General features: G+C 41.7%; 1 protein-coding gene across 2 annotated transcripts; it reads left to right on the forward strand.

Annotated features, from left to right (window-relative positions):
• tesk2 (testis associated actin remodelling kinase 2) lies at window positions 1-24,909 on the forward strand. 2 transcript variants are annotated; one of them, XM_062403811.1, is made up of 13 exons: window positions 1-386; window positions 3,007-3,454; window positions 4,207-4,326; window positions 8,934-9,055; window positions 11,244-11,292; window positions 15,402-15,548; window positions 16,592-16,674; window positions 18,381-18,465; window positions 18,624-18,707; window positions 19,426-19,512; window positions 20,533-20,704; window positions 21,864-22,397; window positions 22,592-24,909. In XM_062403811.1, exons 2-13 carry the CDS (start codon window positions 3,332-3,334, stop codon window positions 22,900-22,902), a joined length of 1,917 nt encoding a protein of 638 aa, XP_062259795.1. In that variant the 5' UTR covers window positions 1-386; window positions 3,007-3,331; the 3' UTR covers window positions 22,903-24,909. The 2 variants fall into 2 exon arrangements, with proteins under 2 accessions (XP_062259795.1, XP_062259796.1); XM_062403812.1 differs by having other exon boundaries at window positions 20,533-20,671.
• The last annotated feature ends 447 nt before the right edge of the window (window positions 24,910-25,356 follow it).

The following is a 25,356-nucleotide window of genomic DNA, read 5'->3' on the forward strand; positions in this document are numbered from 1 at the left end:
CACAGACACACACCCGGGGACAGGGAGGGCAGCGGACACCGGACTTTACTCCTCCAGGGACACGAGGGGGACTCGAACACACTACACCCGAACTTCACCCCGAGGATCCGTGCTCTTCCTCACCAAACCAATTTGGACTTTTTCCTTTTTACCCCCAGAAACTTCTCGCAACCTTATGTGGACGTTAGCCCGAGTTGTGTGTTGACAAACTAGCACAACGGCTTTAGCCGCCGAGCTAACTGCGTGACTAAAGTTTGTTGTTGTTGCTTTTGTTGTTGTTTTTGTAACGGTATTAGCGTTCTGCTTCTCGGCCGTTGTTTTGTTCCGTTGAGGCGAAGTCATGGAGCTCGACTGCTCGTACGAACATCTCCCGGGAACCACACCAGGTAAGTCGGCTAAACTTTAACCCCCTGAAGGCTAACACTGGCTGCTGCTGCTTCTCCTGGGTTAGCTCTTCTCCTCCAGCTCTTCATCAAACCACCTCCGCTTTACACGAGTGTTGTGAAGCTCCACTGACTCATTAGTGGTTTTCCAGGGTTCTTTTCCACGGGCCACACGGACTCGCTCATTACTTGTCTAAACCCTTGAAGAATGACAGGTATGCAGAGGCTCACATATCATGGCAGTTCACCAGGTTTAAGATTTCCTGGTCAGATAAGATGCTGCCATTCCTTTTGTTTTTTATTATTGAATGTGGCCTTGCTCTGATACTTGGCGAGCTGACAGGGTGAAAGTCTTAGTAGATGATTTAAACTGCAGGAATGTGTCTTGATTATAGTTTTGAGATTGTAAAACCACACACTGTATATTTAAAAACACTCAGAATAGATCTGTGTTGGTCCTTCATTGTGTACATCCTCACACAAACAAATCATTGCCTCTCAAACACACCCCCCCTCCCGCTGTCATTCAATACCCCTTGCACTTCACAGACACACGCTGGACTTGTCATTATAACATCACTTTAAGTTTTGATTTATTGCCGACGTCCTCTATTAGCCTGTAATCCACTGGGACACAGCTGGATAGTGCTCAGGCCCCCAAACTACTGTTAAAACATTTGGCCTGAAGCTGCTTCAGAGATGTCCCATCTGTTTTGGAGTAGCAACAAACCACATTTTACAGACCCCCCCAAAAACAGGGCCGCCTTTTAAAAAAAATTCCACCCCTTTTCCAAGCATAGCCTCTTTAGTGCGGTTGCTTAAATGCAGGCCCTTTGGATGTGTAGGCAACACGGTATGGTTTGGACACATGTATTTTCTTTCCTTATCTAAATCCAGATTTCCACGAGCAAAGTTAAATAAGGATTAACGTGCTGCAGAATATTACAGGACTATGGTTTTTTATACAGTGTGTGGCCAAAGTTCCTTGTGATTGATGTGTGTTTTTCATGTTTAATGCACAAGTGGGTGTAAAATTATTTTCGGTGGTCAGCGTGCTGCTTTAGACTGGGTGGAACTTTCAGAAACGAAGCCACCCACAGTAAGTAGAATAACGCTGTTTCTCAGCATTTGCATGACTGAAATTCAAGTGTAGGATGTTTGTGTTTAGTCAGCATCAGCTGCCTGGACCACTGTTGTGGGTGTGTGGGTACTGAAGCTTGTAGTGTTGAATCAAGGGTGAATTTTACATGCTGACCTCTTCTTGTCAACTCAGATACAAATACAAAGATGAAAAGTTTGTCTCTGTTCCCGCTCTTGGATCGGAAAAGCTACTTAAATTAGATAGGAAAGCTTTGGCCTGGTACTTGTGGCTTTTATTATTCTTGGCACAGGCACTTTGAGCTTTGCCGTACCATTTCAGCAAAGCAGAAAAATGGAAGTGTCATTGGAGAGAAAAAGGCAGGAGGAGGATAAAAAGCCTTTTAAGGATGTTGCCGGGACAGAGAATGTTCTCAGAAGTTGTCCAGGAGATCTACAGTAACTTGTAACAAGTGTCTGTCATGTTATGCTAACGGAACCGAAGCAGAATCTGGCTGTGTCTCAATGTTGTTTTTTAGGATCTGATCTTATCAGCCCTCGTCTGGGCCAGACTTGGACATTTGTTATTCTCTGCTTCAGGTTCAAATGGATCTCTTTGATTTATTCATCCTAAATCTGCTCCTTTCTCACTTTCTGCCACAAATCCTTCTGATTTACTGGAGCTCATTTAACTTAACAATTGCAGTTATACTCTGATAAATATGAGTGAAATAGATTGATGCTGTGTGTGGACAGAAATCAACACAAGTACACAATGAAAGTTTTTGTAGTTTTAAAAGCAGTAGCGTGAACTCTGCTTTATAGATATGTATTATTCATGTCTTGTCTTTACTACCTGCTGGTTGTCTGGGTTGTACTTTGTAAAATGTCATCTCGCTTCACTCGGTCTACATCATCTATTATTCTATTCTCTTGTGTAGATGCTTAGTCCTAGGGGGCAATTAGTTGATTAATTAATCACATACACTGTTCTTCATAAGCCGTTTTGTTAATGTTGTTGGGAGATTCTCTGTTCGTATCGTAGGAAGAATTAATGTGTTTTTCAAGTCTAGTTTAATATACTTTTTTGAGTATTTGAAAAGAAATATTTATAACCAGACTCGATGTTACATCAGTCAAAAGATTTCCCCTCTGGCCTCAAATATTCTTAAAGGTTGGAAATGAAAGCCACATTGTTTACAAAACCTTTAGCCACAGACTTCCTTTCCTGTTCCCCTTCGCACCCTGCTGAATTTGTTTTGGATGGCAGAAAGGTCCGGGACCTGAGCTATTTCTTGGCTAATCTCCCATAATTGGACAATCAGCCCTTATTACAGCCATTATATTTGGCCCTGTTGAGCAATAGTGGGTTGTCATATCCATCCTAATGCAAGACCCAGTCTACAAAAACAGCTTAAAATATCTTAACCTTTCATCAGAGAGCAGCTTTTGTTTCTTTTATTCTGGGTGTGTGGCCTAACAACATCCCACACTGCGACTTTACATTGACTCAAATCAATGAAAACCCTTTTTTCATTTTCTCCAGGTCTCCAAGGACTTTCTATACATCTGTCAAAGATGTGAAGTCCCTCTCATCCCAGTGGACACTTCAGTTACAACTGAGGAACTGGACCAGTAGGAATCATCTTGGACCCAGCCCGAGCTTGTCACCGGGGTGGTGCCCTCAAACAAAATCCCAAGCTGAAGTCTATGTGTGTGACATATTTCCTCCCAGGACACAAACTGAGTAGATCCTGTGTTGCCGTGGAATCCTCGGCACCATTAAAGCAATCCAGTCCTCTTGTCATGTGGGTACATTACAGAGGACGGCTCATATTACCCTCACTGGTATCACAATCCGTTACATCACCATGGACCGGAATAAACGCAATTCCATCGCTGGGTTCCCAACACGACCTGAACGCCTCACAGAGGACAGGGACAGTATCGGAGGGGCAGGGGTCTGTGAGATGGGCATGGGACCGCCTCCACAGGTCAGTACTGTTTTTTTATTCCAATGAGAAGAACACATTGGTGCAGGGCATACGTTACATTATACTGGGGTTTGTGCAGGTTTAAAGAGTTCAGCCAAGTATTGATAATATATTACATTAATTGAACTGAAAAACAATTCTGATACACACTCAGGATAATGATTTGAATTGATCAGGCCATGAGTCTGTTCCAGTCTTTATGGGCCAGTTCTTTTTGACCATCAGGAGACAAGTTTAAATGAACATTCGATACAGTTAGTTTGTGGTTCATGTTATTCATGTTGCTCCCATCAACCATTTTACTCATTTGCTTTTCGTTTCTGGCTCTTCTGTGCCAATAATAGCATAAATTTACTAATGAACAGGGAAGGTTCAACAAGGGATTTGTCTGTTTTGCTATTGAAAGCTGGAATCTGTGTTCCCACAGAATCGTTGAGTTGCCTTACGACACAAAAATAAATGCATCTCACTTTAAGCTCAGTGTGTTTGGGGCTCCTGTATTAACTGGTTTCACTCTGTGTTTATTTCTGTCTGTGAAAAGTAGAGACTGAGAACATCTTATTTATCCTGGTTTAAATCACTCTTTATATTTAGTTCTTGTCCCATTTGGAGGCAGACGGATAATGTGGCCTTTATCTCATTTTCTCACGCAAACAAGCAAATTATACCCGAGGACTTGGAGCATGTTACCGCGCTGTTAGATAAATCACCCATTTGACCTGTTTTCACCAGTCTGTTCATATCTTCTGCAGGTGGGCAGGGTGTGGCCCTCGTCCTACAGAGCTCTGATCAGCGCCTTCTCCTGTCTCACACGCCTTGATGACTTCACCTGCGAGTGGATTGGCTCTGGATTCTTCTCTGATGTCTTCAAGGTGGGGTTGAGATCAGTTATTACTTGTTCTCATTTTTCCCGTTATCCTTTTTACGGCTTTCTTTGAGGGCTTTGCTCAGGGCTGTCATTGACTTTGACTTCCTCTTCTGTCTGTTTCCATGGCTCTATGTGTATATATCAGACCTACTCATTTAACATCAGGATCGATTGCTTTTTCCCTCGGTGAAGAGGAAAGTGAAGCTTGTGTGCTGTGCATGTTGTGCACTGGCCATTATCAGAAATAAGAGGAGCTTGTTGAGTGTGGCTCTCACAGATTAATGGCATTTTTGAGTGAAGCCACTGACGCCCAGTCCTTTTCTGTTTGATTTGACCTGTCAAGTTGATGTGCTCGGTGAGTCGATGACTGATTGTTTCCGAGGGAGCTCGGTCTTCACTCATGAATGTGTCGTGGACATTTTTAGGTCAAGTTAGACTCCGATCCGTTCAAAGACATCAATTAAATACGGGGTTGTTAACCCTGGTACTTCCCCTCCCCCTGCAGACATGTGAATGGGAGTCACACAAGCACATTTTGTGCTATTAGTTTGGCTTTGCTAAATTAATCCCTCTTCATCAGCATCCATCAGCACATAATAACATTTTCTTTTTTCTAGTTGTTGGTAGTTGTATCATCATAGCCACCATGGCAGTGTGCAATGTTAGCATGGCTCAATTAAATTTGTTATAAGAGTCAGACTGATGTATCAGCTGCACACAGGCTGATAATATCCTTTCACAGACATATTTGTATTGGCGTTTAAATGGCGATATGAAGTTCTGTACTTTACAGAATAGACATATTGGCATTTCTGTTAACATTTAACATAAAATGTGTATTGTTAATTTATGTTTTGTATATTTGGTTCTATTTTCAGTTTTCTTGTTATTTACAGCTACAGACAATTAAGTTTCACACTCCAACACCAAGCATTTTATTTATGTTTGATGGTTGTGATATAAAATACCTGCTTTGGTGCTTTACTTTTCTCTATAAAGGTAAGTGGGTGAACACCACTGACTTCTGATTAATTAAAGGGTGAATTCACAGAATCATCTCGACATGCATGGTTAAGAGTTGTGGTTTTCATATAGATGAAAAGAAAATCAGTACTTAAAATACTGGCCTTGAAAGTTCAGACTGACATTAAACCCGGCTCATTTTGATGCCACATTATTTGTTGATTCATGTGAGTTATCCAGTATTTTAGTCTGTCTGTTTGTATTGGAATTTTCAGTACGACCTTAGCTAACAGTGGATTTGATTGGTGAACTGGTGGGACATTCAGTTTCCACTGTGTCTCTCTTTCAGGCCAAGTTGGGGCTGGAGCTTATTGATGTTGCTGTTGATCGTGTCTGGCAGCTACTATTGAGTGTGTGCATCTGGTTAAAGGGTGGCAGACAGTAAAGGTCCATGCGTTTGCAGATGAAGTAATATATGAATTGACTTTTATTAGCTATATCAAGCCCATACTACATTATAGTGTCACCCATTGTTCTCTGGGTATGCCAGCTGTCAAAAAACACCCCCCCATTGTGGGCTGTGGAAACACAGGAGCTTATTCATGTGACGGATGAAAGAACAGAACAGCACAAACAAACAACATCCAGCAGTTTCTATTATTGATATCCACATTTACAACTTGGTTCAATACATACAACTTCATATCAGCTCAATTATTTTATTGATGACAGAGTGAAAAGGTGTTTAAATAGAGGCTGTCTACCACATATTGTCTCCAATATAATGATTATGATAAGAATGTGATGCTGTAAGAGGTAATTCTCAGTGTCAATTGATTAATTGTGAATCTCCCAGCTCCCTGCATGGATGCTGCCAACCTTCCACCTCAGCCTCTTTTCAGTGATAATGATAAATGTGGAGGCCAAGAGTAGGAGGAGGAGGAGGAGGAGAAGAAGCTTCTGATGGTTGAGAGCTGTGAAAACGGTTGAAAATGGGGGGGTTGAGTGGAGGCTTCAGGAGTTTTCTGAATGTAAGGGATGGGGCAGACAGGGGCTGTAGAGGAGTTCTTATGAAGGGAACAAGTAGGGACAAGTAAACTAGGACAAGTAGGGAGGTGAAAAGACCAGAGCAGAGCATCACCACTACTACTGGAGAAGGTGAGGATTGAGGATGGTGGGTTTGTCGGAGGCCACAGCGAGGAGGAGAAAGAGGGGGGATCAGGACTAAATTCAGATGGGGGGATGTGAAGAGTGAGGAATCGGGGAGGGGGGTATGGAGGAGGATAGACGGATGTGGGGGAGGAGGCCTTCAGAGGAGTGGCCATCTGTTGTTTCTGCTGTCCTGTGGTGGAGACTGTCGGCTCTTACAGACAGGCCCCCTCGCTTTGAACTTGAACAGAACAGAGAGATTTCTGTGTCCGTATGTATGAGATGGAGAGAGGAGCAGACAGAGACCTTCCCGAAACAGAAACAGACTGCATCAGCCTTTTATAAACATATTTATATATTTATTTATACTGCAGATATTGGTATACTTAAGGATAATTTTACTCTATATCAAGAGTTTTTTATTTTATTTAACACTCCTGCAATTCTGTCCAGCAGTATATTTCCCTGTATCTCCCGCCTATGTAATCCATATTGATTTAGCCTCTGCTGTGAGTGATACTTTCACCAGTGTGTCACTAGTGTGTCATCAGTGTGTCACCAGTGTGTCACCAGTGTGTCACCAGTGTTTGGTGGGGGTGGTGATGGAAGATGGTTAAGAGCCACTGTTAAAGTGTGTACGATTGACATTGTGTTTTTCCATTGAATAAAGAGCAAAGTCCACTCTTCAGTTTCAACTCTAAATGAGTCAATGGCCATTTAAGGTTCAGGCTTAAAGAGAGGAAACATCAGTGTTTTATTCTTGCTGGATGAGTCACATATATAATCTGATTCTGAGCTAATGCTTATCGTATCCTGTCTTTAGGCATGGGCTGACTTTCTGTGTGTGAAGTAAAATCACATTCATCACATTTTCTGCTCAGTCACAGCAATTCAGCAGTGAGTCGATCTAGGTCAGAGGGTAGCAGAGGAATATCATTTCCATTACAACTTTCTCTTTGGTACCAACATCTCCCTAGATTCAAGTTGACAGGATTATCCGAGTCATAATTGTTACCTGCCATTACTTTTTGTCAAATTATATATGATTTATCTTGTATAGTCATATGTTGTCATATTTGTTTTCGAAAGCTAAGCATGTTATTAGGACATATGTGCAGTATGGAAACCTCTAATGTATAATGTCTGGTGTGGTGTAGAATGGTCACGTTGTTGTTGCTCTCACACTTAACACACCACACACACAGAAACGCTGCCCTTTCACTTTGGGGTGATGTCATGCATTGCCAAACCTCCTTGTGGTTCCGTTGCTTTTCCTATGTTGCATATGATAGAGCGACTTTTCAAGTGGCAACGCAGGCACGTAACTCACGTAAGTCAAGTTTAGCAAGAGCAGGAAACAGTGTTTGTTGTTGTTGAGAAACTGTCTGGTTCGCCCACGTCAAGCGTTAACACAACACGTACGCATTTTGAGTCCTGCATTTTTGTTGTGAATGATTCCCAGTTCTCCATTCCTTATCTGCAGCTCTTGATCGTGTCTGACTGGTGTTGTTGCTGCTGAAGGCTCAAACCTCTGAGACCAGTTAAACCTTTTGGAAACCACAGTACACCCACAGGAGCACCAGTGAAGCCTTTAAACTACAGACACCTACATTGTGATCTAAATGTGTGTTTCTGCCGTCAGGAAATGAGTAAGCAGATGTCGGTGGCTCAGTTTGCAGCTGAGCAGCTCAGTCAGTGTGGTTTGCAGGTTGATATTTCCTATTTGCATGATACGTGAGCGTGTTCTGAAGAATTTAAAATACTTGGTAATTTATACACTGCAATGTGGCATGTCTGAAACCTGAAGTGTGAAGGTCATCTTTCTATTTACAAAGACTGAGATGACACAGCGAATAACAATGCTTCGGTTCAGAAATTAAATGTGCTAATTGCTCTTTTGGAGACTTTTCACTCAATTAAATATACTTTGGTTATTTTTGGTAAGTCCACTGTGAATAACTCCAAATTAAGACCCTAAAATTTATTTATCCCTCTAACGCTGCTTGTTCTAACTCAGACAGGATGTCAAAGTTGATTTTTTTATTTATTTTTGCCCCCTCCCCCCCATGCACGTCTACACAGGACCATTAGGACTTTCCTTCATTAGGAAGGATTTCAGTGCTGTCTTTATGCCACGACCCCAGCTGACCCCATTATCCAACAAAGGTGGAAACCAAAATCCCAATGCACAATAATACAAAATTGATTGTGCAGCTTTGGACTGACATTAACAGTCATGGGTGGTCAGTGACCTCATTTCACTTCTCTTCTATGTGCTGACTTCCTCTTCTGTGTCTCTCGCTGCATGCACCCAAAGTGACCCAGGTCAAAAAGTCTACTGAAGAGTTTTCAGTTATAGACTAATGAAATGGTCACGTTTTCAATCCCTGTCTCTGTAGCCAGCCAAATTAAGTTTCTAGAGGTATAGTTCAAATATTGTGATTCAACCCTTTGTGTTTACAGCATCTTAACGTGTTTCATCATTCGACTGTTTCACAGGTACGTCATCGAGCCTCAGACCAAGTTATGGCTCTGAAGATGAACAAGATCAGCAGCAACAGAGCGAACATGTTGAGAGAAGTTCAGCTAATGAACCGGCTTTCACATCCAAACATACTCAGGTTAGTAACTGAACAAAGTATCGCTCCCTACGATCAGACACTGGCCATATTAATCATTTTCCACTTTCTCATTCAAGGTAATAATTGCATTATAACGCAGCATCCAAATCTAAAAGGCCTAATATGTATCATAAGACATTCATAAGATATAAGAAGCCCTGAATAACTTGTAATAATCTCACTTTCCTAAATTCACTACGACTTATTGAGAGTCAAGGACGCTCAGGAACCTCTAACACAGCGTCTGCTTTTACTGAACTGCATCGTGTAACTTCATGAGTCTGTGGTTGTGACCTGTTTCCTCTGGGGCTGTGTAGAAACTGTGTCAAACACAGAGCCTATTAACGATAGATTTTCTAAACTGCCAGCTCCTGTTAGGGCTGCAGCAGATGCCTGGAGGCAAAAAGGGCGAGAAGAGCCCCCCTCTATCATTAAGGAATGGGACGAGGCTTTTAACCCTCATGTTGAATTATTGATTGGACAAAAATGGACACAGTATGATCGTGTGGGAGCAGCTCACACCTGCCTCTATGGTCCTGAAGTTCTTCAAACCATCTTTTCACAACCAAGTGAAGATGAGAGTTCTCGCAGCATAGAGAGCTGATATCGATTTTTCCACATCAATAGCCAAAGCACAGACGGTCTAATATTTGGCCAAACTTGTGTTTGTGTAATAATGTAATTGTGTAATGACTAGTATTTACACAATAGTAGTAACTAGTTACTCTATATTTCAAAACCATGCCTTTCTCCAGAATACATAAAGGGTATGAAAAAGCCTTTTGAGAGCAGTAATATGCACATCAAATGGTTTGAAGGAATTTCTTTGGTCTTTCTCTGAACTCTTTTCTTGCACTGTCAACATATGTTGTCGGTCAGAGGTTAATCTGAACAGACTTTTGTGTTACCTAATTACTTTTTAACGATTTGAAGGCATCGAGATCAAACAGCCTTGGGCCAGAAAATGTTTTTGACATCCTTGAAAAATATAAACCCAGTAAGTCTCTGAAATATTTAGGAAGCAGTCCGCTAGCAGCAGCTTAAAGCAGCATTTAATAGCGATGCTGTACATGGATGATCTTGAAGGGAACTTAACTTAAGCACTATTTATATCTATGACAAATTACCTTGTAGTCCTGTGACTTTATTGGTTTACTTTCCTTTTTATATTGTGTTTTTACATTGGATAAAGCAAATAGTGTGGTTTTGGCTTCCTGTCAGATTCACATTCTTCTCTCAGCTCCTTGGTGGGAGAGTGTGTGTTTATCAACATGCACATACATGCATAAATGTGTGTGTGTGTGTGTTTGTATCATTTTGCACAGATACACACATGTACGGTGTTCTTTACAATGCCATCTTTGTTGAGTATGCCTGCTGGATTGTGTGTCTGTCTGTGTGTTAACAAGCAGGCACTGAGGGGGTCATTGTTAGCTCAAATCTAACTACGACCCATTAAGTTGACCTTTTCATTGCCTCCGGATTTATGAGGCCTTGGGTGCTTCTTGTGAGCAAAGTTGGTTTTATTTGTTTCTCTGCACAAACACTTGGTTTTTAACTTCGGTTGGTTGTGGCCACTCGGGGCTCATGAAAATTGTTAAAACCCTTTTCTCTAATGTTCTAACGGTAAATGGCGTGAAGACAGAGCGACCTCCAATTCAACAGTGGTAGAGAAACACAAACAAATGTATAGCAGGGAGGAAAAGGTTGTGTGTTTATTAAGAATGTATAAATTGATAGGCAAGGTGGGGGGAGAAATGGATGGAATGCAGATGAAGCAACTGAGCTGCTATTATCCTGCTATCCAAAGACACTCCGCTACGACTTGCCTGGTCTCGCCCACTGGAATTTTAAATTTGTCTTAACCATTCTTCCTGCTTTCTTTGTTTGCTACCAGCAGAGAAGGCCACACACGAGTCAGGATTTGATCTTTCTGCGTTTCTTTAATTTTAATGACCCTATGGTACAGTGGCCATAAGGGGCAAATCACGGGGGCAAACAAAAAAACACAACAGCCAATAATAAAACACGACAAACTCAAAAAACACAAATTTATTTTGTGCTGTGTTTTATGATTTGTTTATATCCTCAGATGCGTCTGTGTGTCAGTCTCCATATGCTGATTTCATTCTATTCAAATCCCCCAAAAATATCCACCTTCAGTTTGATGTCTTTTGTGTGTTTGCAGGTTCAAGGGAGTGTGTATCCATGAGGGCCAGCTTCACGCTCTGACTGAGGTAGGTCTCGCTCACAGACACACACACACACACACACAAACATTAAAGCCTCTGTGATGTGCGAGATCAAAGTGTCTGTCGAATGAAAAGTGATACTGATATGATGCTGAAAATATGTTCCAGTACTTCCAGTCTTTTCCAGTACTTGTGTTTACCTGGAAATATGAGCCCTGCAAATTTCCCATCTGTGTCTGAACACGTTCCTACTATTTTCAACCATGAGCAGAACACGGTTACACGCAAGTCTGTAATAAAGCTGAATGTTCTTTTGTGTACATATCACTTAGTATGTCTGCATGAGAGAGACGGAGGGAGTGCAGAATACAGGCTGCTAATAAATTCTCCAGCGATGCTTAATGTGACAGCACAAACCATTACGGTTACAGTGAGCAATACTTTCAGGTCGCACACAGCCTGTAATTATCCTTTGTATGTTTATAAGTGTTTCTTTGTGTGTCTGTGCATGTGAAGGAGAGAAGGAGTGATACTGATAGTTATTAAAAAGTCTGGCCTTTATTTCTTTTGATGTGGAGGAGAAATGAGGGTGAATCTGAATTTAAAGGTTGATTCTGTTCAACTTCTTCATTATTTAAAAACACTCTTCTCTAAAATACTTCTCTAAAACATTAGGAAGTAGATGCACTCTGACAAATCTACAAATAGTCTTGAATTTACGGATCAAATTAATAATAAAGTTAACAACTGTCCAGTTGTTGCTCTAATTTCATTCTCTGCTGCGTGATGCACAAATTCTGCTTTATTCAGAAATGAAGTAGTAGTTGGATGTTTTTTTGCCACATGCAGACAAGTCCTGTTGTCATTATAAAGACACATAAACTACACAAAAACATGCATTCATCACAGATGCACACAAACATACACTTCAGCCAGTGTGTTGAGATGCATCTATATAAACACGCATGTTATTTGAGAACACATGCAATCAAATACACGTGAATGTGGACGAATGGCACAGAACACACGATTCATCCCACGGAGAAGAAAGACCACACTGTTGAGCACCAGTCTTCAAGGCAACACACATGTGTACATGATTACACTGTCGGGCTCCACAGTGAATGTGCTCATTGTAGCTTTGCCAACAACGACAAACACCAACTTTCTGCAGTGTCATTGTAAGAAATTCACTTACATGCGTATATTTGTTGCCGCACGCTAATTGCAACGTGAATCCATTGTAGGACACGCACATAACTATACATGCACTCTGCGGTTGGTCTTGTTTTCATGCTGCAGGGTAAACAGATCCTGTTGTGTCGTGTCAGGACCTATAAGTGAATGCTCTGACCCTGGAAGCAGGCCCATGCTGTTTTGTTACCTGACCCCCACTATGAGGCCGGGCTCAGAGGAAACAGAGAATGAAGTTACTGCACGGCCCAAGAAACATACACACACACACACACACGCACACACACACACACACACACACACACACACCGACGCACACCTTAGTCCAACACAGAACCCTGCAAACTGTTTGAAGTATGTTGCTTGTAAAAACTGTACTGATATTAAGTACAGCAGCAGTTAAACGTTTTATAACACCGAACATTTGTCCAAATCATCTCACAGCAGGCCGCCATAATGTGCACAGTATATATCTTCCGTTTATATTTGCGGTAAACCCTAAGGGTTTCACGTTGTGCAATAGATAACAAACTTGTTAAAGGGACCAGAGATGTATTAGGATGTATTCTAGAAATGCTACCACACGTGGAGAGCCCACTGGATTACCATCTTCATGTGAGCACGGCCCCTTGAAGCCTCTGGAAGACGCAGAGGAATAATTTAGCGTCGTCCTTCCGTTCCTGCTGAATCTCAATTTAATGCACCTTATCGGAAACGCTAGAGCAATTATAACCCGGGCTAATGGGTAGTCAGGACCCATGGCAGGTTTGAACTGGTGTTTGAAGCTGCTCCCAGCAGCAAAACAAAGATTCTTTTGTTTGAGTATTTCCAGGGTTTTTTAAACCTGAAGCACAGATAGTGAGGCAGAGAGATTTCCACAGCAGATGGGACCAGCCGTATGTTTTTCATTTCCTCAGCATTTCCTCTACATTATACATGATCATGGCGAGGCACTTACATGGTTCAAACATGTGCTCTGTCAAGTAATTACTGCAGCATGTCAGTACCTCCAGGAATAGGATAAAGCAAAGTCCAGGAGGAAAATGCCATGCCCGTATAAGAGGCCTCTTTTTTCGAATGAGACTTTACTCCCGTTCAGTTACTTTAAGTTGACACAGCAGGTTCACTCTTCCGCTAAACCACGGGAGTTACATTTTGAATCGGCACACGCTGCGCCCGCTGCGTAATCTGCCAGTGTGAGAATACAATCAGCCCCGAGATATTAAATTAGATGATCAAGGAAGGAAGTTGGATTAGTTTTAATTGTCTCCAGTGGAGTTTTCCCCAATCGTGTCCTTCTCCTGCCAAACCCCAGCCAGCAGACAACAGATGTTGAACTCTGTTGACTTTTTGCACACAGTGTTTAGATATTTAAACATGGTCGTATCTCTTTATTTCAGTTAAAAATGTATGTATTAACTATTTTCTGATGATCCTCTACAAGCTGTAATGAACTATAACTTCTTAATGGTTGATTGGGATTTAGAATTAAAACAGCTAATAACATCATTATTTCAGATGGAAGATGTATGCATGTTTGGCCAGGAAAACAGTTCCAGGATTAAATTATCCAGAATGTAGATTACAGGTTATTCTATTGTCTTCATTAGTGTTCACTGCATAGTTTATTATGTGAGATTTGCATTGTTTACATTTTTATTTGAGCTGTGACAAACCGTCAGTAGAAGTTTTCGACTTCTCTGAGTTGAGTGTTTTCTCATCGAGAGTGTTTTTTTATTCAAATTTCTGATTCTTTTTATTTTCAATACTAATTGCAGAGGAATTCTTCATTAAAATCTCATCCGTTTTTATCTTTGGATTTTGATCAGACAGTTCTAATACTGTGGAAGACGAATTGTCACAGCACATTATTTACATATAATTTACATAATAATATTCTTTGAGTGTGAAGCTAGAAAAACGTTGTTTTGTTTGTTTTGTTTTGTTGTCATCACACAGCTCGGTCAGGTCTCATCTTTTCAAGACCCATTCAGACATAGCTCCACGTTGTAGTAATTTGTTGAGATTATCATAAAAGTAGAATTTAATCTGAACACAAATCCCAGTTCATTAGATCGTGTGAAGAAGTCAAGATCTCCTCCCCTCATCATCGGCCCCCTTTGTCCTAATTCCGTGCTGGTTGTTTTTTATCGATAAACACGGTTAAACCAGACCATCTCTTTGTCCCATCTCTGGCTCTCTGGAGTTAACCGCTGTTGTGTGACATGGGATTAGTGTGTCTGTGTGTTAGCATGCAAGCAGCAAGGTCAGACAAGTTCTTCTGGATCAAAGCTGACAGGCACAGCCAAGGACCCCTGGACACTTAAAGCCCACTGAGCTGATTTACCCTCTTTGCTGGTGGGCGACTCTCTCTCAGAGCTGCCTCACTAACTGAGATTAAACAACCCTTGTTTTAATTTGGCATATCCCCAGCTCACCGATACATACGCAGCTAAACAGGAACATTGTGATTTTCAGAGTATAACCATGCAATTCCTGCCTCAGGGACATATAACGTCAGTATTGTTCGACATATGCTGCTTTAGAGAGGAACTCCAGGAAATGTCAGGGTTCTGCCGCATTCCCAACAAGAGGCACATTCAGCCAAGGTGTCAGGACATGATGTGGAAATTCCGCAGTTGAAAGAAAACGGTTTTTACAGCAGATTTCTGGAAAAAGTCCAGATTTCGGTTCATGTCTGAAAGCAGCTATTCTAATGACTCGTAGAAACTTTGCTATATGACTCTCACTGCCATGTAGCCCTTCATTTTCTGTTAACATGCTGTTGGACCCACTTTGCAATCAGAAGATTAAATATTCTTAAATACATTTGTTTACACATCACCATTTTTAACCATAAATTGTACATATCGTCAACTTGCAGCACCATCTGAACCTTTGTTTGTGAAGTGCTTCAGTTTTGCAAACATAATATGTGTGTTGATCTTCCTCTGCTACAGTACATCAATGGTGGAAACCTGGAGCAGCTGCTCGAGAGCAACACGCACCTGAGTTGGCCGACCCGGGTGAAGCTGGCCAGTGATATCGCCAGCGGTCTGGCCTACCTGCACTTCAAAGGCATATTCCACCGGGACCTCACCTCCAAGGTTAGCTGCACACAGACTAATTGGTCATTAAGAGGAGAAACCGTAGATGGGAGGGAGCAGCTTCTGTATGTCAGACTTGGATTTCTCTGTCAAAAACACACTGTGGCTGTCGGATGTGATAATCTCCACCAGGCAGCTTCTAGTTTTCCAACTTGACCCGGAGCCATGTTGGCACAGACGTGTCAGGGAACAGGGACAGTGTGCACTCGGCTGTAAACACTTATTTATTGCCAGTCTAAGATTGTAGATGCTCTTCTTCTTCAGAATAAAACAAAAGTGCACCTAAAAAGAGAATCTTTCACAGGAAAGATATAGTTAGTTCACAGGGTAGATTATCTCATAGTCTTTTCTAGATTATAGTTCCTTAAATTAATGCAAAGTGTATTTGGTTATGGTCGCTGAGCAGAGATACAGTTTTTAATCATTCATATTTCATATTCATTTGATGCTATTTACTCATTCTAAACACCATCCTATTGTTTTATAGATTATAATGTATTTTTTGTGAGTTATTTGATATACTCCCCCATTTTAGGGTAGTTAAAAGAAGTTTTTTTAAATACCCAGGAATTAGGTACTTGCCTAGGGACATAGAGAGATATTTATAAATAAACTCTATAAACTATACAAAGTTTTAACAGAGTATTAACATGCACTATAGAATATGTGGCTGCCACACATCATTTTATTAACTGCGAGGTTATGCAAGGTTGGGCAATTAATGTCGGCACTGTTTTTGTACAGTAACATCTCAGCATTGCTTGTATAATATCTCTAACAATTGCAACAAGTGGAAGCAGAAGATTAACAAACGGTTCTTTTTAGAAGAAAGAGGAAGAGTTTATACTTTAGAGAAATGCATATCGACAGGTCCTGCTGGTTTGTTGAGGTGCAGGGAACAAACAATGCTCAGTAAACTAATATAAAGGGCTTGAGTTCCAGTTCATAGAGGAAGTGGATGTTTGACTGATATTGTTAATCCCTTGCGTGTTGCAACTTCCTCAACAAAAAGTGTTGATAAAGTTTTTTTTCTATATTCACAGAACTGCCTGATCAAATGTGATGACAACAGCTACACAGCAGTGGTTGGAGACTTTGGCCTGGCGGAGAAGATCCCCACTACTGTGTAAGGAGTATTTCCACCTACCATTTCCATTCTACCTACCTTCCTACCTAATTACTGGCTCTGTCAATAGTTTTTGATATAAACATTGAATCTAAGGACCATGTAAAGGAAAGGAAGTTACTCTGTGGGGAATTATCATCCTCTCCAGCTCGATGTTGGTGTCTTTTGTGCTCCCAGCTTTTATTTGTGTGGTTACGTCACAGCTGTTCTCGTCCATCGCAGGCGGCCATTTCCAGGAAAACACCAAACTAAAACAACAATCACCAAACCAGCACACACACAGTTAGATATGGGGTGTGCATGACACAGTTATTTGACACATAGAGTGACCATTGGAGGTCAGATAACACCATGACTCATAAATAAATGCTATGTTTGCTCTCTGTCTCTTCAAATTGTAACTTGGCAGTCGTGTGTTAGTGTTTTAGCAAAAACAATTTAATTATCAACTGGTGGCGGCAGTGCATAATTGTAAGGTTGTTGTGATGTTTCTTTTTTTTTCCTGCTCCCCAGTTGCCAGTGGTCACAAATTGATTATTGCAGCTTCACCAGGCTTCATCAACAAAGTCTCATGCCCACTTTTTGTAGCCTGAAAACAAAGATGATGCCCACGGGTCTGAGAGCTGCATGATTGCTCCAGTACTTTGTTATATTGTTAAGTAAGATGTGAGTAGTTTTGTTTCAAAAATTCCATTCTACTTATAATTATATATACAAAGGTTCAGGTCAAAATATTTATTCCGGGCTTGTGATCACTTTAGATTTTGGTTCCGCTGTTGTAGCTAAAGCAACTTAAGTGAATTTTCCCTCCTCCTCATACTGGGCGCAGGGTTTTTTATCAACACTTGATTCACTGACTTTAACAGCAAGTTGCATAGATGACATTCTCTGCTTTAGTGTGTTGATGACAGGAGGATACTCTCAGTGCAGGGTTTTAGTTTGTAATGCTGCAGGAACACACAGAAGGAGTCTTGTATCTGTTTGCATGTGTACATGACTACTTTCATTCAGGTTGTGGTTTGTCAGGAAACAACACATCTTCAAGGGTTTCATATGCAAACTCTTATCTGATGTCACCCAATCTACATTTAAACACAGCTAAACCTGCTGAGCTGCAAAGATTACAGAGTGAAACATATTTTTTTTTAAACTGCTCTTAAGAAAAGGTAGCATCATTCCCAACCTGGTGCAATTCAAAACTGCAATTACGTGTTAACTAGAGGGTCAACACAGCATGAGGCGTAATTTAGTGCTGAAGAAAAAAAGAAGGGCTCTGTAGAGTCGGGTTAGTTTTTATATATTTGCATGTTTGCCCTTGTTTCGTTTATCTGTCAGGTTTTTCATATCAACAACACAAAGGCAGCCTGGGGAAATTCACTCAAACCAGACTTTTTATTAAGTGCTAACACCTCGACACAGATGTAAAAGCAGGCGGGTAATTGAAAGTCTTTTTTTCTTCCTGCTGCTCCACATCTTTCATTTACACACAACACGGACCGGGGGAGGTCAGGGGTTTCTTCCGGGTGCTGCACTGGGTCAGAGGAGGATTACCTCAAACCAACTTGTCGCCAGCTCGACATATTTACACACAAATTGATGCCTCGACTTTTCTTCACGCACTTTGGTTTTATTTTTATAACTCAACCGGGAACACAGAGTCCTGTTGCCTGTAATCTGACATCCTGTGTTATGTGTGTTGGGTTCAGTGCCGAAGGAGAGAAGCTCTCTGTGGTCGGCTCTCCTTTCTGGATGGCTCCAGAGGTGTTGAGAGATGAAACCTACAATGAGAAGGTAAAGTTACCCACCATGAACTCTGACCTTTGCAACAGTTAATAGAGATGGTGTCCAAAATAAACTCAAATAAAAGTGGAAGGAAAGAATTATTGTTGTATGTTGTACAAACTTACTAAACTGAAGAATTCTGCTCATTTCTGTGTCTCTATCTCCAGGCCGATGTTTTCTCCTACGGAATCGTCCTGTGTGAGATCATTGCAAGGATCCAGGCCGACCCTGACTTCCTGCCCCGCACAGAGGTAGACTGCTCCTCTCACCTCATTGTCGCCCTGTAACCTTCCCATAAACTCTCTGTCTTACATCTGTGTGTATGTTTGCACTGTAAACAGGTTGATCCGTCTCTGTATCTCATAAGTCTCTCCCTGTTTACACTGTGAAACGTTCACATGACGAACACGTGAGGAGCATTACCTTTTAAATATTTAGATGTCATTTATTGACTGTACCTCATCCTTATGCAGATCTCAGTGTGACGTATAGGTTTATCTTTTCATATTCATACCTCACAAGTTTTTATATTTTCTGCAAACTTAAGTAAATATAGACTTAAACTCTCCTCTAAAAGAGCGTCCGAGATCTGCATTTTCTTAATACATTGTATAATTTAGGATCCCCTGCCTGCCATGTAGAACTCAGTGTGAATTCAGAAGAATGATAACTGTTAAATAGGATCATCCCCAGCGTGGCCCTGAGGATTGGGCCTTTAACCGGGCTTATGTGCGAATCCAAGCTCAGAAATGAGTCTTTGGTTATTAGTCCTTGATAGTCCACTTGGCAGTCAGCAGGATCATGTCACAGGGATTAGTCTGATATGAATCTGGCTTTGGCACGAGAGCAGCGGCGTGTCCAACTTCTGGTGAAGCTCCGTCCGTCCTCTTTTATCCTTTTTGTCAGAGTTATAAATACGAGTTTCCTGTTGTAACTGTGATACTGTCTCCGTCGCTCCCTCCCAACCAGAACTTTGGCCTGGACTACCACACCTTCCAGCACATGGTCGGAGACTGTCCGCCTGATTTCCTCCAGCTGGCATTCAACTGCTGCAACGTGAGTCCCACACGCTCTCCAGTCTGTCGGCCCAGAAATGAAGCCAAAATGTCCTGGATACGAACTCAATCACACAATCTTGTGCCGATGACGTCGGCCAGAGTCAGTGTCAGCTGTCAATCATGATGGCCCACCCTGTTTCCAACATCAGATATCTATTTAAAATCAAACTGGCAAGGAAAACATATACAGGAACAAATTGCAGTTTGATAAAAAATATGTAAAAAGGGTTAGGGTTAGAAACCATCTTTTATTTGGACTGTTTAGTTTGGTCCATGTCCCAAACACTAACACGGAGGAAGCACGGGTGTTAATGACAAACTTTTCTTCACGCCGAGACAAAAACATTCGTCAAAGTGTAAACCCTGTTTCAAGGATTTTACCTTCTTTTAATTTCTTAAGTAACTTTTTTATTCTTTCATTCAGAAATAGAGAGACAATCTGATTATGTGATTAATCTGATTTAGCTCACTATCCAGGGGGTCGGCCTCTGTTCTCCAAAAGCAGGATCAGTTACTCGGCAGACTCGGCTTTTCACAACACTCATACGTTCATTTGTTGTGAAATTGATTAGCTAATGAAACTGAGGGAGGGAAGGGGGGGGGAATATTAAGTCAAACCGTATCAAATATGTGTTTCTTACGAGATTTATTCAGTTTAGCTTCGCTCACGTCATTTCATAATCCTTCGCCTTGGAATTGTGTATAATGGAATTTAATATAATTACAAACCACCCGTGAGGGGAGTATTTAAGCTTTTGGAGCCTGTGTTGGCTCCACCCATCTCTTCTCATCCTGGTCTGCTCTGTTGCTATTGTTGTTCTCTTATCTTCCGTCCAAGTCTTGTGAATTTAATTCAATTTGCTTCTCTTATCAGTTTTACATTTTCTCTCTAGGATCTCATTACAATCCCTAATTAGCTACGTGTCCTCATCCTGTTAGACACATTTTTCTCTATATTTTCCCTTGGTTCTTTAAGCCTGTCTGCAGCTTGTCTCTTATTATTTGTTCATATGTGCAGATGGACCCTAAACTCCGCCCCTGCTTCACCGACAACGTCAGGCACCTGGAGGAGCTCGTTGCTCGCCTCAAAGTCGAAGAGATGGAGCACGAGTGTGTCTCGCTCAGCGGAGACAACGACAAGAAGACCATTCCTAAAGGTATCAGCCCTGCACCGCTGTCCAAACCACACAGTACGTCCACAGCTGTGCAGTCAGTAGAAGTGTTTACAAGAGGATGCCGATAGAGTCCTGTCATAGTCAAAGTGGTGGGAAGGGAACAGGCGACAGAAACCTTTACCTCTCATGGGTTCTCTACCCTTTCACCCTCTTTACCACTACGTACAGACTCAGCTTGCTCTCTAATGTAGTCAAAGCTGCCTGCAGGTGAGCTGGTCAGTATTTATTATCCAGTCAGTGTTGAGACTGACAGAAATCTCTTTCCTCTCGAGTTCGTCTTACAGTGTTGATTCTACGACCCTCCAGTCACTCAGTAACAAACGGTTTCCACCTCATCCCACACGTTAAAGAATGAGTTAGGGGTCCAGATTCCTTGTTTGCTGATAATATAAACTTCATCTTTCTTTAAAGAGAAACACTAGACTCAGGTCCACGTTCCTATTTGGAGAAACTTGATCCACACTGGCCCAGGTTTCATTTCTAATTCGGTCCAGTTCAGCCGCCTGCATGTCTGACCATCACAGAGCCAGGAGTCAGTAATGTTTTTGTTTAGAGGAGCCAAGCAGCTCCGTGTCCTCAGGACAACACGTGACGTCACAGGACGCAGGAGTGATTTACACTGTGGTGACCAATGTGTTGTTTCTTTCACCAGGTGTTGTGTTGTAGATCATGATGGAGTTAACACAACACGACACACAGTCTGAGGCTGTTGACACAATAACGATCCGTTATCAAGCTGTTATTGTTTGGAAAACATGGATTGGATCTGACTCCTCGTCTGCTGTCGGTCCCCCCCCCCCCTTCCCCAACTATTTATGTGCTTATATGAACAAACTCTGTTTCTAAACTTTAGTGAACAATCGCTGGAGTATTAAAAACTCCAATCCATTCTTTTTAATCACTTTTTCCTGCACTTATGCTTATAATTATAACAAATATTATTACTGACCTTTTCTGAAGAGTTTGAATCCTACAAAGCTCAAAGGAAAAGTCAATGTTATAATATCTCCTCCAGTTCCATAGAAAACATGTGAAAACAAGGGATTTGTGTTCTTTGCAAGATTCAGCCTGCAGTGACCCCTAGTGGTGATATTATATTACATCTTAGCTTCACTTTGCAGTTGGTAAACTTTCCTTGACGACATCACACGACTCTCTGTCTTTTCTGTTCAAGGTGAGAAAATCCAGGGCTTCAAGCGACTGAACCCTCTCGGATTCCAGGACGACAAAATCCCGCAGAAGTCTCCTCGTCCTCGGCGAAACATCTGGCTGAGCCGCAGCCAATCGGACATCTTCTCCTGCAAAGCATTGAGGAAGGTCAACGTGCAGGACCCTTACTACAACCCCCCCATCACGCACCGCGCCTCCAAGGCCGCCAAGATCAACCCGTTCACCGCCCGAGAGGACCTGTGCGGGGGCAAGATCAAGTTCTACGACGTGCCCAGCAAGTCGGTGTTCTCGCTGATGTTTGACCTCCACTCGCCCCCGGGGAGCACGTTCGGTAACCCGCCGGCTGCTCCCGGCGCCGGGGGGCCGCAGCAGGAGGGCTCCTACTACTGGCTACAGCTGCCAGGGAGACAGTGTCACTCCTTGCCGGTGTCGCCCCAGCTGCCGCGCTCCGAGGTCTTCCAGCTCGCCGCCGCCGCTTGCTCCAATAACAACGGTTCCGTCACCTGTAACTCCGGTCTGCTGTCCACGACGCTGCCAGGTGAGTGGCTGATGAGCACGACATTAAGACTTTAGACATTTACTGTGTGAGAATTTATAGTTTAAAGAAAAAGGGGCTTTTTGTGAACTTTCAAAGAGTTTGAAACTTATACCAGCACAATGGAATTATCTGTTTGTGATGTTCATGGTCATCTAAAAATTAACTTGTCCCTCTTTTCTCTTTCTCCCCCACAGCGACTAACCCCAGGTCTGATGCCGGCCCGACTGGAAACGACGTCCGGCAGAAAGCGTTGGTGTCTGGCTGGGCGAAGAAATACGTGGTGGTCGAGATCCCGCCTTACTGTGGGCAGAGAGGAGGAGCAGGGGAGGAGGAGGAGGACGGAGAGGGAGAGAGGAAGACGGAGGGACACAAGGAGGACATGTCCGGGGAGAGCTGCTCTCCCAAGGTCCCCAGCAGTGAGAGGGACGGAGAGGCGATGGACTGCTCCTGCAGCGTGGAGGACGAGGATGAACGAGGAAGAGGGACAGACGCCGGCTTAATGTAACGGACTTGAACCCACAACCCCCCTCACATGGACGAACCTGGCGGGGAGGAGGATGTGGTAGCTTTGGACGAGAGCTCGGGGACTCTGACTCGTGACTGTGAGGAAGTGAACGAGCATTGAGACGGACAGACGGACACAAGTTAATGGAAATATACAAGAGAAAAGAGATAAAGCAAAAGCATTTGATGTGATCTCTCAAGTGAATTTATCCAAGCACATCCGATTCAGATCAATACTTGTCTAAGCTGATATCACACAGGACAGGACAATGTGTGACCGTCTCCAGTTGGAACAGGAAAAGCTTCTATCGACACCGTGGACACTCGGAATAGAGATTATTATTTTCTAAAGGTTGTTTATATTTACTATTGTGATACGATGTTGATTTTTCTCTCTCCTTTAAAGTTTCTTATATTTGGCGTCTTGTCTGTGACGAGGGAACCGGATCCCTCGTGTTGTGAATGTGTGAGTGCTTAAAAACTTCCCCCATGTTCTTTCATTCAAATGATTTATAAATATTTTTTGTTATTTGACGTTTTCAAAGGAAACTCTGCCCAGCAACATGCAGGAAAATGGTTTCAGGATTTCACGCAGTCAATTCACATTTAGTCAAATTCTCCTCGAGGTCGAACTGGATTCATTCGATACGTTCAACACTTACATTTCATTCACCGACTCTTTAAGGACCTGACCAGTGGTTTCAATGTCTTTTAACAGATTGGTATCCATGTGAGTTCGTCAGTTTGTGAGGTTCAGGAGACGTGTTTTCAAGAAACAAGAAGCTCTGAAGCCAAATCAACGATCTTATTTCTGAGTTTACTTGAATGCACCACGAGTTTTCGCAACAGTTCCCTTTGGTCACTCGATTGTAATTTAATGAATTTTATAAATTATAGCTTTTCACCATAGCAACTTTAAGACTGTTAAACGTTTCGAATGCAAGAATCTTCTTATTACAAATTAATAAAATGAACTGTCACTCAATTAACAGAATCAGGGATTCAACCATCGCAGCCTTACTCAGACTGGTTTCACCATGAAGTAATGGTCACCCTTGACAATGTGGTTGTTAAAACCAGTCGCTTCAGAAAACTGTCTGAAATTGAAAAGTCAAAATGTGCCTCTGTGCTGTAATTCCCTGCTGTGACCACAGAGGGTCGTTGTTCTGCAAAAATCACATAGTTTCACTTTAAAGTAAAAAGTTAAATTTATAGAAACAAGGCTTTAAGGTGGGAAATCAATCTCATGTCAGACTTATAGATTCAAGATGAACATGAAGGCAGAAATATAAATGATATTATATTATATTAACTACATAGACAAAAGCTCTAAAAACTGCCAATGTCCCAAAGCAGTGAATAAATTAGTGATTAATTCCATCATCAGTCTTTTACAAACCTCTGACGTGATTAAAAAGTATTCAAGCATCTGAAAAATGTTTCCTCCATCACACATTAGAAGGAGCTAATTTATTTATATTCTAAGTTCAAGTTTTCCCTTAAAATTCAGTGAATATTTTACTTTAAGCCGAGTTCGATACTGTGAAACTGGTCCCATGACATTTTCATCTTCCTGTTTGAGGGTTAAAACTTTATTTAACTTTAACAGATATTAAACAATCTCATTTAACATGAGAACTGTTGATCTGAATGTTTTCAGTGACTGTAAAGAAATGAGTTTTGAATTGTTAAACACAACTTCCTGTTGATCTGCTCCAGCTCTTGTCAATGATCCTCTCTACTTTCATTCTGATCTAGGAACTAAACCGCACTTGTACCGTGATGATCTCCTCTTAATGACCTTTCACTACTTTTCTATGCAACAGATCATTTATCTCAGTGTTTTAAAGGATGAAAAAAAATCTAATTTGATATTTAAGAGAAAGAAAACAACTTTTAATGTCTTACCTTTGTACATTTGTGTAAAAGTTTGTGTCGCCTGCCGCGACGAATACAGATCCAGATGTTTCTCTTAGCTGATCGAGTAACAAAGCTTCTCTGAGTCTTACTTGTGTTCGTCTCTTCATTCTTTTTTGTTTTTCAGGATGACTTGATGAAAACACCTTTACTTTCAGATTTGATTTGCAAGTTCTGAATTGTGGATGATTCGTTTCACAGGATCCAAATTTGACTCTTTATGAAGTTGGTTTCTACAGGCGAGTCCCACTAAGGAATATTAGACCAGTACACTTTGATCAGTCAGGCTCTGGTTTGTACGTTGATGAATAATTGTTGCCAGTCACAGATCTGAGCATAGATCTAAAATCAAGAGTTCATTGCCTAGAAGATCTCTCATAATTCAAACTAGTTATTATTATTAATCGGTTGTTGCAGTTAAGTTTGTTGAAAATCTTTTCTTCAATGAGATGGTTAATTTAACTTGAGGACATTTTACCTTAGTTTCCCGTTTAGCATCACTACATGTTGACAGATGTCTAAGAATGACAAATGTTTG

The sequence above is a fragment of the Platichthys flesus genome, chromosome 14 (genome assembly GCF_949316205.1).
Source record: "Platichthys flesus chromosome 14, fPlaFle2.1, whole genome shotgun sequence".
Taxonomy (NCBI): domain Eukaryota; kingdom Metazoa; phylum Chordata; class Actinopteri; order Pleuronectiformes; family Pleuronectidae; genus Platichthys; species Platichthys flesus.

What these genes read in the sequence shown, in the direction of transcription:
- tesk2 (XM_062403811.1), top strand. Translation starts at nt 3,332, where the DNA reads ATGGACCGGAATAAACGCAATTCCATCGCTGGGTTCCCAACACGACCT. An exon ending in GCATGGGACCGCCTCCACAG is followed by an intron (nt 3,455 to 4,206) that starts GTCAGTACTGTT and finishes TATCTTCTGCAG; the next exon opens with GTGGGCAGGGTGTGGCCCTC. An exon ending in ACCGGGACCTCACCTCCAAG is followed by an intron (nt 15,549 to 16,591) that starts GTTAGCTGCACA and finishes CTATATTCACAG; the next exon opens with AACTGCCTGATCAAATGTGA.